Source organism: Anopheles gambiae, chromosome 2 (assembly GCF_943734735.2).
Source record: "Anopheles gambiae chromosome 2, idAnoGambNW_F1_1, whole genome shotgun sequence".
Taxonomy (NCBI): Eukaryota; Metazoa; Arthropoda; class Insecta; order Diptera; family Culicidae; genus Anopheles; species Anopheles gambiae.
The window spans coordinates 66,409,191-66,423,531 of NC_064601.1; the positions used below are offsets into that span (position 1 = coordinate 66,409,191).

The 14,341-nt window shown below is 35.9% G+C and overlaps 1 protein-coding gene across 4 annotated transcripts in view; it reads left to right on the forward strand.

Moving 5' to 3' along the window:
- LOC1278511 (potassium channel subfamily K member 18) overlaps positions 1-14,341 on the forward strand; it is a 34,398-nt gene that overhangs the window by 2,249 nt on the left and 17,808 nt on the right. For all 4 annotated transcript variants that reach the window (XM_061651136.1, XM_061651138.1, XM_061651137.1 and 1 more), the window contains 6 exons: positions 8,712-8,859; positions 9,207-9,355; positions 10,622-10,723; positions 10,816-10,946; positions 11,096-11,232; positions 11,325-11,448. In XM_061651136.1, coding sequence (XP_061507120.1) covers positions 8,712-8,859; positions 9,207-9,355; positions 10,622-10,723; positions 10,816-10,946; positions 11,096-11,232; positions 11,325-11,448 — 791 coding nt within the window. The remainder of the gene's footprint in view (positions 1-8,711; positions 8,860-9,206; positions 9,356-10,621; positions 10,724-10,815; positions 10,947-11,095; positions 11,233-11,324; positions 11,449-14,341) is intronic.

Consider the following 14,341-nt stretch of genomic DNA (forward strand, 5'->3'; position numbering starts at 1 on the left):
TTATTAAATATAATGAAGCAAATCAGAACCAAATAATTTTTGGTCCTACTCCAGATTATAGACGGATGTAAAAAAATAATTTAAAAAAATATACGCATAACAGGAAAACGTTATGAATGCATCAGCATCTATTGGCGTTTTGGGAGAAGAAACTCCCAAAAGTTATGACAAACTAAATATAAGGATAGAGGGGAGTATGCTCCAAAGAATATTTTGCTAGAAAGAAAATGCATCCAGAAGGACATTTTATATAATGAGCTGTATTCCTCTGATTCGTTAACCAGTTCAATATCAGTAGCTGCACGCACTAAAACAAAGACAGGGTTTAACTTTACAAATGAAGTAAATACTTTGTTTGTAGTTATCGTTGAATTCTGATTTTTTCAGATAGTTGTAAAACCAAGAACATCAGATTTTTTTTATTATCCCTTCTGAAGGCAGTTCAGAACTTGGAAAAGTATTGGATGAATATTGTGTGATATCAATGCCCAGGAAAAAGTGTAAATCCTATTTTTTTTTTAAACAACAGATTTAAAATTTTAACCTTCAAAGATAAACAATTTGTGCTGCTTTTCATTACGAATTTGGGAACTACTTTATTTCAATGTACCTGCTCTATCTAATTATTTAAATGCCTTTATTCATGTCTTTAGAAACGTGAACTAGACGTTAGGAGCTTGTAATAGCATCCACCTAAGTTGTGTTTGTAAATTTTTAATATTTGTACTACCTGTGAGTAAAAGTGATGAGAATTAGCTACAATTGTCCTATACAAAGCAGAAAATATTATCTTATTCAAAATGTTTATGTTTTGTTCATATTTTATGGAACATTACAGTATATTTTAAAATGGTTTATACTATTAGCAATAAATAATAAAAGAAAAAAAAACAAACAACATTAATAAAACTAAGCAAAGATCCCTTAAAACACTATTTTATGTAGCGCCACTTGGTGGTATGGATGCGAACTACATATAAAATGTTATTTAATATCATAATACTTTACTACAAACGATGAAAACTAACAATTTCTGCAAAAATAATTTTATCCCGCAATTTGTTCTAAACTGCCCATTGTGCATTGTTGATAGTATGGAAAAGTTGTTTAAAGAGTTTCATAATAAAAGTAAAAAAAGTATCGAATGGTACAAAAGGATAAACGTACTGGGTCAATGTCTTTAAGACGTAAATGTACATTGGAATTAATTGGAACATGTCTTTTCTTTGACGCTTCACTTATTTGTAAATGTTAAATTTCCTCTGCCGTTAGTCTATCAATTGGCAGCAGTAAAGAACCGAATAAGAAGCAATAGGAACTTTAAATCTATTGCATAAAGGATATTTGATACAGAACTTCATGCAACAAACCATAGCCGTCTCATGAGAGTTATAGATTTGATCAAATATTGTACAGGCTGATACAGTTTACGCAATAAAAATGTTTGTTTAATTTCATCCGATCCGTAGCATATTGGATTATGTTGTGCTATATGACATATTCATTCTAAGGACAAATATTTTGATTATGTATTTCAGTCGTTTCCCGAGTTACACGACACTCGAGCTACGCGAATTTGAATAATGTGAATTTTTAATTTTTACAGTTTATCTGCTAAATAAGTACAAATACGTCCAGCAATTGTCAAATGCCAAAAATGCATTTATGCTAAATCAATGTATTAATTATAATGTAATTATAATGTGAAATGTAACATTCAAAGATTTCTATGGAGATTGGAAAATAGGGAGTTAGGGTTGCTAAGGACTTTGTATGAGTTGCTAAGTAACTTTGACAAATTTTTATTTGACAGCTAGGGAGTCCAAAGGCTAGGGAGCTAGGCTAAGGTCCAATTAATGGACCTTGGCTTCCATTTACTTTACACAAAGTTATTCCAGGTGGTCTCGGTTTATATAAATCTAAACGTTTATTTTATTGAAAAGGTTTAGCTAGTTTACATGTGGTTTTGGTAATAATTCTTTCTAAAGATACTTAATAAGTTTTATAGAATATTATTTTATAAGTTTTCGCTGGCAATCGGTGTCTGGTAAAAAAATAATTTCTAGGCAGGGGTCCAATTTGCAGGTAATCAGCAGTTCAATGAAGCCTCTCTTACACTGCTTCTAGACGACCCAAAGTCGTCTTGATTACATTTAATTCTCTTATGCAATTTGCACTGTATTTTGCGATAAAAAATCTTCCGGGACAATTTTTGGCGACAGTTTCCATCTGACAAACCGTCTATGTTTTAGGACGAAAGTATAGCTAACTTAGATCGTTTCGTCACGAAACGGGAGCGCTGATTTTCTGTGAAAAACTCACAAACCCGCGACAATCATGGTTGCCTCTGATTGTGCTCTAAAATTGAGAAGTTCATTTAGAACAAAGAGTTCGCTGAAAATTGGTCGCGGTACAAAAGTTGGTCGTCTAGAAGCAGTGTAACACCGCTTTTACACTGCTTCTAGACCACCCAACAAATCTTCGCGACAATTTTTGGCGACACTTTCCATCTGTCAAACTGTCTATGTTATAGCACGAAAGTATGGCTTACTTCGATCGTAATGTCGCGAAACGCAAGCGTTGCCTTTCTGTGAACAAATCACAAGCCTGCGACAATCACGGTAGCCCTTGATTTGGTTTTTTTTTTGTTGAGACGTTTTTAAGAACAATGAGGTCGCAGAAAATTTATAGCGGTACAAAAGTGCTAAAAGATTGACCACGCAGAAAACTCAGATATACTGAATAATACGCACAGTTATATAATTGAAAAATTAAAACTACAATTTTATTAAACATCTAATTAATTAATGTAGAGAATTAAATGAAATCAAAAATAACTATTTGTCAACCATATTTTGGCAGAAAAACGTAATTTATGACTTATGCTGAAAACCGAGTTACGCGAATGTCTCTGGAGCCCATTATTTGCGATAAATTGAATATTTCTAATCTAGCTCTGATAAAGTAACTCTCCACGGAACGAACCTTTCCCCTTCCACTGTCAAAATCGCGAACAGTTTTGTGTTTCCATGACATGATTAGTCAGTAGATTCGGAAATGGCGATTTTATGAACGTTTACACATTAACACTTGTTTTTACCGTTTAGAAATCACTAAAAACCTTTGAACAAACCACAGATTCCAAAAATAAGTTTAAACAACAAAATATACAGTTTCCTTTGCACCTATCAAAAGATTACAAGCAAAGATTCGTGCCATCCAGCCACCAGCGGATGGCCAAAATTGCACGAAAAAGAATCTCTGAACTCTGCTCGATTTTACGTTGCCATGAGAGCCCGTTAACAAATTCGAACAGTCTGCGAGCTCACAAGAAGCCTCGTACTCCATATACAGTGAACCCTCTGTTATTTGACACATCTCCAATTTGAGAAACCTCTCTTATTTGAACATTTTTCACAGTCCCTTAATTTCCAGTACATTTTTGTCCCTCTTATTTGGAAACCTCTGAAATCTGTATTCATGTTATTTGTGTATGGTGTTGCCATGGTTATTGAAAGATGTATGCTCAAAATGGCGATTCTATTTGCAGTTTCCTATAGCAACAGTTAAGGCTGCATACTAAATGTTCTGTCTCTTTCTAGTTTGTATGCACCTTTCATTCACTTTCAACCTCTGTAATTTGAAAACCCATCTTTTTCGACAGTCCCATTGCCTCTCAAATAAGAGAGAGTTGACTGTAAATTCATAGCCTCTGCGCCCTCACATTTAAGCAGATTGTGAGGGCAAACAGGTTTTTCGCCTATAGTTTTAGCAGTTATAATTACCCAACACCCAACAAAAAGTTCAAATAGCGTAAATTATAGCATAATAAAGGGTTTAAATTCTTGTTGAAAAATCCACAAAAATTGAATACGTGCTCTTTTGCTACTAGATACTACTAGCAACCCTCGCAATGTTTAACGGGAGACGGTGATTTTGACAGGAGTTTTCAAGCAGAAATCGTTTCGTCGAAACAAGATTTTAAAAATGTTCAATTTTACGTTTTCCATGGTTTCTAAGATATTTTGTAGAATGTTTTGTGTAACAAGTGTTTTAAATATTATTAAACTTTTTGTTATTGTTAGCAAATTAACATACTTCAAAATGTAAATTAAACTAGCGAAACTTACATCTTATTCATTATAAGCTGTAGTCGGATAGTGGCACACAAGGCTCAATTTTTATTTGAACTGATCCGATTGCATTTGATCGGACTATCCAGTTAAACATGTATTGTAAACAACACGGCTATGCAATATACAAAATTGTGGGATTATTTAATAACTTCAGAATTCGTTCAAACGTTTACGTTTTTTTGTTTATTTTACAAACGAATTGTCATCGGCACAGAAAGGAGCAGCTTTCAAACGCAAACGTAAATACAAACGCAGTCTGTTGTGCCCTACCTTTCAGAAATCCAATGGTAGCGGCACGCGATTCGATCGTAGTGGCATATGATTCGAGAGTAGTGGAACGCGATTCAACCGTACTGGCACGTGATTTAACCGGAGATGCACTTCGTTCGTAGTGCACCTCCCCCGTACTATAATTCGTAAATTAAACTAAAATTCATTTACAAAATTCTGTCAAAAAAAATCTAAAGGCCGGGGGAAGGTCGTGTTTTACAGGGTTTTTGAGGATTATATAGACATGTTCAGCGAGTTGTAGTTTTGTTCAGGCATATAATAGACTTTTTCAGCGAGATATACAGGCCTATTATATTGCGTTCGGCATTCGAGAAATTTTACTGGCACGTTCATTATGTTCATTTTGCTATCGTTTTGCTAGCGACGTTTCCCTTCGAGTAACCCGTCAGCAACTTCGAGTCGACGAAGTAAAAATCGGTACCTTATTGTTCGAACAGACAGGTACTTTCGAGAAAATTTCTGCCGATAGTTTAATCTATCGGGAACGCGTAAATTTATCCACACTAATAATTTAAGCCGCTGTCTGTATTTGTAATTAGGTTTAACATTAATTTATCAACACTTTCATCACTCATATTTACCCCATTTCCAACAAAATTATAGAAAAAAATATTTTAAAGAAGTGTTGAATCCGTTTGTTTACATTCACTCTGACCACCGGTTGCTTCGACCAACTGTCAAGCACGCTGGAACAAGAACAAAAAAATCGACGAAATTTTCATCGACTCGAACGGCAAATTAACGTTTATCAGGCGCTACAACCGCTTTGCGGTCTTGGCCTGCCTCAGGAGTGTCCGAAACCGCTCGCGGTCTCGTGCCTTCGTCTCGACTTTTCGACACTTGATCGTCCAGGCGATCATAAAAACCTCTAGGAGCTTTCCCTTATTGGAAACGTTGGAGTTTAGAAGCCTTACCTTGGGAAGGGGGACATAACTAATCTCTTGAAATAAGTTGGAAGGCGAAGTTTTTAAGCAGCGTAACGTCCTATCTTGACAGTCCGATCGAATCTGACCTGCCACGGTCGAAATTTGTTTTATTTATACTCAATAAGTTTCGTATATTTGGTTTAGGAATGTGTTTTTTGTCCTAATTAAAGGTTATTGATATGAGGTGCAATTTATACATTGTATCGGAGTGAGGTGTCTGTCATTATGTGCCTATGTTGCACTTTTAGTGTTATAACAAAGGTTCTGGAAAGTTTCAACTGTTCTAGCCAAAGAACGAGTGCGTCCGTCGATCTTTGCCTACACTGCGCTTTTAGCAATAAGTTTGCTATGCGTTGTCTGTTTGTCCACTTTGCTGCAGTAACGCTTGAATTGCTTATGTTGGGAGTTTTGGTTGTTTTTGATAAATGTGTCTCAATGGGTTTTTCTATGGACGGCATGGTTTAGGTATGTTGCTATGTTGTGGATTGATTTGCTGATGTAATATAATGAATGGGTTGCAATAGTGTGATTTGGCTTCCCGAGGTGTGTTACAATGAGTCTATAGTTGATAGTGTTCATTATAGTTATAATAAGTTCTTTTTAGCAGATATGCTACACCGGCCTTAATGGCGGACGCCTCGACGCCATCTTGCCACCTCAATTTGGGCCTACCACGCCTCCTCTGTCCTTGTGGACGGCCTAAAAAGACTTTTCGGGTTGGGTCGTCCGTTCCCATGCGTACAACATGGCCAGCCCACCGGAGTCTGGCGATCTTGATACGCTGTACGACAGTGAGGTAGCCGTACATCTCGTATAGCTTGTCATTATAGCGGCTCCTCCATTGTCCTTCCACACATACGGGGCCAAGTATCCTTCTGAGTATCTTCCTCTCGAACGCGGCTAAGGGGGTTTCGTCAGATTTGGACAGTGTCCATGTCTCAAAGGCGTATTTGAGTACCGGAACTATATAGGTAGTGCCAGCTTCGTCCATCGACAGGTTCTTTGAGATGAAGTGATTTTCAGGCTGTAGAATGACCGGGTGGCAGCCAGTGTACTTGCGCGCAACTTAGCTTCCATGCTATTGTCGTTGCTGACCTTTCACCCAAGATAGGTGAATTGTGGGACGACTTCAAAAGTGCGTTCACCTACCTGTATGTTACGCCTACGTAGATTCTGATTATTTATTGGTAGGGCCGCTGATGTTGCCACCATCAGTTTGGTCTTTGCCTCGTTTATCTGCAATCCGAGGTTCTCTGCCGCCTGCTCGATCCCTTGGTAGGCTTCTGCTACATAGGAGAGCCGCAGACCAATGATGTCTATATCATCAGCGTATGCCAGGATCTGGGATGACTTATAGAAGATGGTTCCCGTACTCTCCACACTCGAGTCGTGGATGGCCCTCTCTAGCGCCATGTTGAATAGGAGACAAGCAAGCCCGTCCCCCTGGCGCAAACCTTTGGTGGTAGCAAAAGGTCCTGAGAGTTTTCCATCTACCCTCACCTGGTAAGTGACGTTGGCCATAGCCATTCTAACTAGCCTTATCAGTTTGGCCGGGATTCCAAATGATCTCATAGCGTCGTACAGTTTTACCCTGGCTATGCTATCATATGCGGCTTTGAAGTCAATGAAGAGATGGTATGTGGATGGTAAGGATGGCTGCTTACATGGCAGTTTGTCTCACAATTTGTGTCATAAAAATGGCCAAACTCTGATAAAATGAAGAAACGAGGCCTCCCACACATTTTTTAACCTTCAAAAATTGGTAGGATAGGTTATGCATAAGTTAAATATACGATTTTCGCCATCATGCCCCAATCATTTAACTCCCCCGCCTTTAGCCTCTCTGACCACTTGAAGTCCAATTGAAACAACAGAAATGCATTAATTTAGAAGGAAGTCACCAGCAGGTTGATAATAATAAATTTAATTTACGTCTACGTAGAGGTTGTCCAGCGTAAATAATTAAAAATCTATATGGACGAATACTTTTTGCGCGCCCATCAAATGACTTTTTTAAGTTTTTTATGTATTTTGGTAGCTATTGCACTATTTGAATGCTTATTTTTAGCTAAACGTGTGTATTGATGGTCCCTTTATCAAAGCTCATCATTACTTTTATCGCCCCATACGTATTGCGGCCATAATTCGCCTTCTGTAAAATATTCAGCTAGACGAATACTTTTTGGACTGACTGTATACATACCTCAAATCTTATCGCCGACACAACACGCTATATGGTTCCTACGCTCCTTTACCGGCCATGATACGACAATTTAATACGTTTTCGAGGTATTTTGATTTCAATACGAGTCTCAACTCATACAAACAAAGTCTTCCAAGGGTCTAGCTAATCACGGATAAACGAAAAAATTTTGTAATAATAATAATAATAATAACAATAATAATAATAATAATCATGATAATAATAATAATAATAACAATAATAATAATAATAATAATAATAATAATAATAATAATAATAATAATAATAATAATAATAATAATAATAATAATAATAATAATAATAATAATGATAATAACAATAATAATAATAATAATAATAATAATAATAATAATAATAATAATTATAATAATAATAATAAGAATAATAATAAAAATAATAATAATAATAATAATAAATAGCAGCTTCGTTACTTCGTCGAGTGCGAATGAGGCCAATTGGATCAAAGTCTCTATAAAAAAAGTTACTTCGTCGATGAGCTTGGTTTTGACGAGATTCAGCGTTAATTCATCATCCGCTCAGCTCTCCAACGCAGTCGTCAAGGTGTTGATCGATTTAGGAAGGTTGGGGGAAATGGGGAAATCACCCAGGAGCCCCTAAATTGCGAGAGGGGAAAAAGGGAAAAAAGGTTCACAGCCACTGACTTAGAAGCATACGATGCTGTCGGAAATATCCAAAGTAACTAATTTGTACTGGTGTATTTTAGTTACCTGAGAATCACTAGGTTTTCCAGGCTTATAACTATAACTATAACTATAACTATAACTATAACTATAACTATAACTATAACTATAACTATAACTATAACTATAACTATAACTATAACTATAACTATATCTATAACTATATTAAATAGATATATTTATATTTATGTATATATATATATATATATATATATATATATATATATATATATATATATATATATATATATATATATATATATATATATATATATTTTTTTTTTTTTTTTCATAAAACTTCATTACACTTCATTTTTTCGCAGTTTCATTACACTCCATTTAAGCAAATCCAGTATTTTAAAGAAAAATCTTAAAATTTTCGTATGAGGAAGCTTGCACACTGGTTCATCTATTATGTACATTTCAATTACAGGTGCGTTCATGTTCATCGCGATAGAAGGCAACGAAGCACTGGAGAGGTTTGCTCAAATACCGTTTAAAAGGAACGAAACTGCTATGAAATTGTGGCAAATATCCTGCTGTGAAGTGAATGTGTTCAACAAAAGTGTCTTCGAGGAAAAGTGAGTAATGTGACATTTTTTTATTTCATTGCCTTCGATTTCTTTTCTATCTTCCTTTTCGGACACTCGCATCTCACGCACGTTAGCCAATGAAGGTAAAGCGCGCTCTTCGCATGGGTAAAGCGTGTTTGTTGATGATAGACAGCGTCACCTGTAAAAGAGTCAATGTCCTCAAAGGGGCTCACATTCTATTCTAAATTGTAAAATAACACAAAATACGTAAATTCAAGAAACATGTGCAATGTATGGCGTTATGGTTGCATTAATACCCATAGCATGTACGCATTCAAATATTAATCTACTAGACAGTACCACTGACATAAAGGTGTATTCCTATTTCGTTTTAGAGTAGGAAATGAAATACGAGCCTATCAAGAAAAAATAGTGCTCTGGGCTCGTCGTGGCTGGCAAGGCAGCGACATCACCTTGGAGAGCGAAACTCCCTGGAGTTTTTCTGGAGCATTTCTTTACTCATTAACAGTTATTACTACAATAGGTAAATAGTACATACTAAAGTTTATTCCATTTTTTCAGTAGCTTCGTGCTTAAATACCACCTGTGTGTAATTTAAAAAAAGCTTTATTTTTGGAATGTTCTAATTCATTTTAGACATCTAAAGCAAATAATGTCATATACAGTAAATCCATGTATAATGGGTGCCTAAAAATAAAGTTTACCTTTGCATAATGAGTTTATTTTTTTTTTTTGTTATACGAAAAACTAATTATTTGTTGTAGTTAATTTCCATAGAATTTGTATGAAAATAAAAACTATCGGTTCCAGGGCTAAAATATTTCTTTCGAAAATTCTAACAGGTAGTTGCAACAAATGAATTAGTTATAAACATCAAAACTCTCACCTTTATGAACACGTAGTTAAAATAAAAAATAGTTTGCCAACAGTTTTCGTAGATAAAAAATGTATTTAAAAAATTTCGTTACTCGTTATGGAATATTTTGCTCGTAAAAGGGGCATTTGTATTAACATTCCGATTAGCTCGTTATGTTAAACACTCATTCGAAATGACATTCGTTATGACAGGGTCCACTTTACTTTGTACTTTTCACTTTGCAAATTTGATTTCGATTTTCTGCAAGATCACGCTATAATACAGTTTGTGTATTTTATTAGCGTACAGAAAATTTTATGAAGCACAACTCCTTCAACAACTCCTTCAACAGTTAAGAATGCAAAATGTTTTACGTTTATTGTATTGAGTTGTTGATGTCATGGCTGATTTGGACATCTATCAACAGATAATAAATTGGCTTTCACACGAAATTAAAAATCTAAATTATTAATATTTCTTTCTTCTTTGGCATAACAACCGCTGTCGGTCAAGGCCTGCCTATACCCACTAGTGCAGTGAGCTTGGCTTTCAACGACTTATTGTTACCATAGCAGGATAGTGGGTCCTACGTATGGCGATACAGTCTATTCGAGACTTGAACCCATGACGGGCATGTTGTTACGTCGTACGAGCTTACGACTGTACCACTAGACCGGCCCAAAAATTTTAAATATCGTTAAAATAATTCAAAATTACATATTTGTTACCATAATATCTTTAGTCGACGATGATATATTGTAGATATATAATGTAATAACATGGTATACAATATGTATGTAGTCCATTTATTGTAAACGAAATTAAATCATATTAAACCATTCATGAAATATTTGTGTAAAAACAGTATTTATTTAAATTATGAAGGAAACTGCATAGAAAATGCACATCATGTCATATCTCTTCCTGTTTCAGGATATGGAAATATAGTCCCTCGCACCGAGTGGGGGAAAATAGCGACAATATTTTATACAATAATCGGTATGCCGTTATTTTTGCTCTACCTTTCCAACATTGGTAAGATATGACAATAATTTGAAAAAAAACAAGTAACGATTCTTATCTTTGCCATTCTGTTTCCGGTTTTTGTTACTTCTTGTTTGCTCCAGGTGATATTTTGGCTAAATCTTTTAAGTGGATATATGCAAAGTTTTGCCTATGTCGAGTATGTCCAGGAGTTGCTAGAAGGAGAGCAATGCGAGCAAGACGAAGAGCACGTACGGAAGAACGAGACTACTCGGTGAGTAAAGCATATACCATCTAAATTTCAAGAAATCCCTTATCACAATTAATTAAATACGTTGACGTATATTATTAGGTAATAAAGATATTAATAATAATTTAATACAATTTTTACTTTACTTTTTTGCCTACGTTTCATTAACATAGTCGGAAATTGGTGACAATGGATTTGACACTAATACCATCACCACTTCTAACGTAGACGAAGAAATTGAGGAGGAAATCACTGCCGAGACGAATACCGTCACCGTTCCAATAACTATCTGTATTATGATAATGATAGGGTAAGTAATCGAACTTCATTGAGTAGGCCACTTCTAATTCCCCATATTCGGTATTCAATATGATGACCACATACGGTTTGAACGATACACAGATATATATTTTTCGGAGCTCGCCTTTTTGCTGACTGGGAAAACTGGGACATTCTCGACGGAAGTTATTTTTGTTTCATCTCTTTGAGCAGTATAGGATTCGGCGATATCGTTCCCGGTGCATCGGTAAGTGAAATAAAACAATTTTTTTCTATCCTTCAGGTTTATACCATTTTCATAATCAACGTTGGTATTTCGAAAAGCAACTACGACATTTCCCATGAATTTTGTCAACAAAGTACTGATTTCCAGGTTTCCAGCCCGTAGGAGTAATCGAGTAATATTAATTAGTCAGGGAGTATCCGGCGTATCTGTAATAGTCAGAACGGCGAAGTGGTTGTAGTGGTTATGCCCGATAAATATTTGATAGACAAGTTTTGTGAGACAATTTGGATGATAGTTGTACAGGGATTTTCAGGGGTTCTGATAATGTTGGTACATGTTCTGGGCTCTGTACTGGAAAGTTGAAGTTCCATTAAGGGTACTTTCATTACCGTCATATAAGATTCAAATTGGAAGAAATTAATCACTAAAAGTATTGAAGTGTAAAAGAGTCCAGAAAGTGGGACAAAATTATCACTTCAAGTTCGAAAAAGTCTAGAAAGTTACTGCACGGCCATCAACATTTTCATTAAAAAATTTAAAAATGTACATAAATTGCTAGCAGACAAAATTTGACAGCTCTATCAGTCGAACTCTAACCATGATGGCCAAAAAATGAATCAACTTCGTGTAGAACCGTGTGCAATCAACGAAATGTACCATATCCACGACCAAAACAGACATCCTGTAGATCCATTTTTCAGGGAATGGATCCATTTTTCCGTGGCCCTTCAAGAACTCATAGCCCTTACTAGTGTAGTGCTTAATGCGCCCCTGATGTACACAACTGTAAACTTGTTAACTTGTAAACTTGACGTTCGATAAATTGCCAAAATGGTGGCCAAACGTGGTGTGAAAATATTCGCCATGCAACAGATTGTTTTTTTATGGACTTGACTTCGTATATCATTGAATATCATCGATTTTGGCTTCTTGTTTAATAGGACGACGCCATTTGGAGGAGTGTCTGGTTGCACGATCTTACTTACTTACTTATCCGGCTTTACAACCGCTTTGCGGTCTTGGCCTACCTCAAGAGTGTTACAAACCACGCACAGTGAAGCATTTGAATATTTGATGAAATATCCAAGGAAACTACCATTTCATATCATTTTTGATCATCGCATCGATCAAATTGGGGAAAGTGACTGAATGACGAAACAAATCGTATCGATCACTTGAGGAAATGGAGCGACTGAATATCGATGTGTCACCCTAGTCAGTCCCATCAAGAATTTCTGGACCAAAATGGTACAAAATATCTATTCCAACAATTTTGTCACGAAAACTGAAGTGGAATTGTTAAAAATCGAAGGTAAAACTTATAAACATGCCTACACGCATGTCTCTTCCGCCATGGTGAACAATCTGAGTAACTGACGGAAGGTAGCTTGCCAGGTCGTTGATTTATTCTGGCATGTAAGTTTATATAATTACCTTTCAAGGGAACTTTATTAACAGCAATTATCTGTCTTAGTTTTTTTCTATTTTATTCTTTTTCTTCTCCTTCTTTGGCTCAACAACCGCTGTTGGTCAAGGCCTGCCTGGGGTTGGTACCACTAATGGGCTTGGCTTTCAGTGACTTATGTATTACCTCATAACAGGATAGTCAGTTCTACGTATGAGATCATGGTTTATCCAGGACTTGAACCCATACGGGCATGTCGTTAAGGCATACGAATTGACGACTGTACCACGAGACCGGCCATATAGCCCGAATCGTGACCTATAGCCATCCGAATAAACTCAATTTTTTGCAAACGTTACAGCGAAATTAAATATTTGAACGTAAAATATCCGACAAATGGTGGTATAATACATTAGGTTATAATAATGTACCCTATACAAACTCAGAAAAAATAAAGATAATTTTACTTTACACCTATTTACTAGGCTCTCTTCGCTTTTGGGCAAAATAGAAATTAGACCAATTTTCTAAGTACAGGCGGCCCCTGAGACACACGGTTAATGTGGACCGAAAATGGATGGAAAATACCGCGTATGAATTTCCGCGTAAATCGAGTCTCATGCCAAAATATTATTAATTTTCGTGTATTTTTTCAAGAAGAGATGGTTTTAGTCACTCAATTAATTATTTGATATGACTCTGACTGAACATGGGATCCTTCACGATTCTAGTCAGATTTTCAAAACAACATGTGTTTTTCATTATTCCCAAGGTGCGTTCATAAATCAGGTAGGACGATGTTGTATCGAAACAAAAATGGAAAACTGCTATACAAAGCAAACAAATACAGGTGTCCCCCGAGTTACGACTGTATTTGGGACCGAAAAAATGTCCCAAAGCAAGGTGTAAGTCGAAATAGTCGTACGTCGAATATCAGTGAACATAAAGTTTATAACCAAAATTGTAGAGTAGGAATCAATGAAATCTAGTATTTTATTTCAAATAATGTACGATAATTTGTAAACGGCTTTTGGGGTAAAATTTATACGATATAGATATTCAAGACTGGGGAGTTGTGAAATCTGTGGAAATGTGTTTGTAACGGTTATCAGCACAGAAATTCAAAAAATATATCAATTTCATTTCAATGGCAACTTTAAACTGTCAAAATCAAAATTGTCGTAACTGCGAATCGTCGTAACTCGAGGGGGTCGTAACTCGGGGGACGCCTGTAACCGGTTGACATTTCAGCCAACGAACTTAAAATGTAAAGAGACTCAAATCAGTTTTAAACCTTTTCAAATGGTCATTAACATTCGATCAAGAGGGAAATTATCTGGATTTTGACAATTGATGTGTCAAATCAGTACAGTTTGCTCAAGGTGTATGGATATTAGGAGGTGAAGTGCTTCAGAGCAAATTGACATTTCACGACTTGACATAACAATACTGGGGGCTCCGGTATTAAAATCAGGAAGGGCTGGAGGGGGGTATAGAAAATTGTATGCG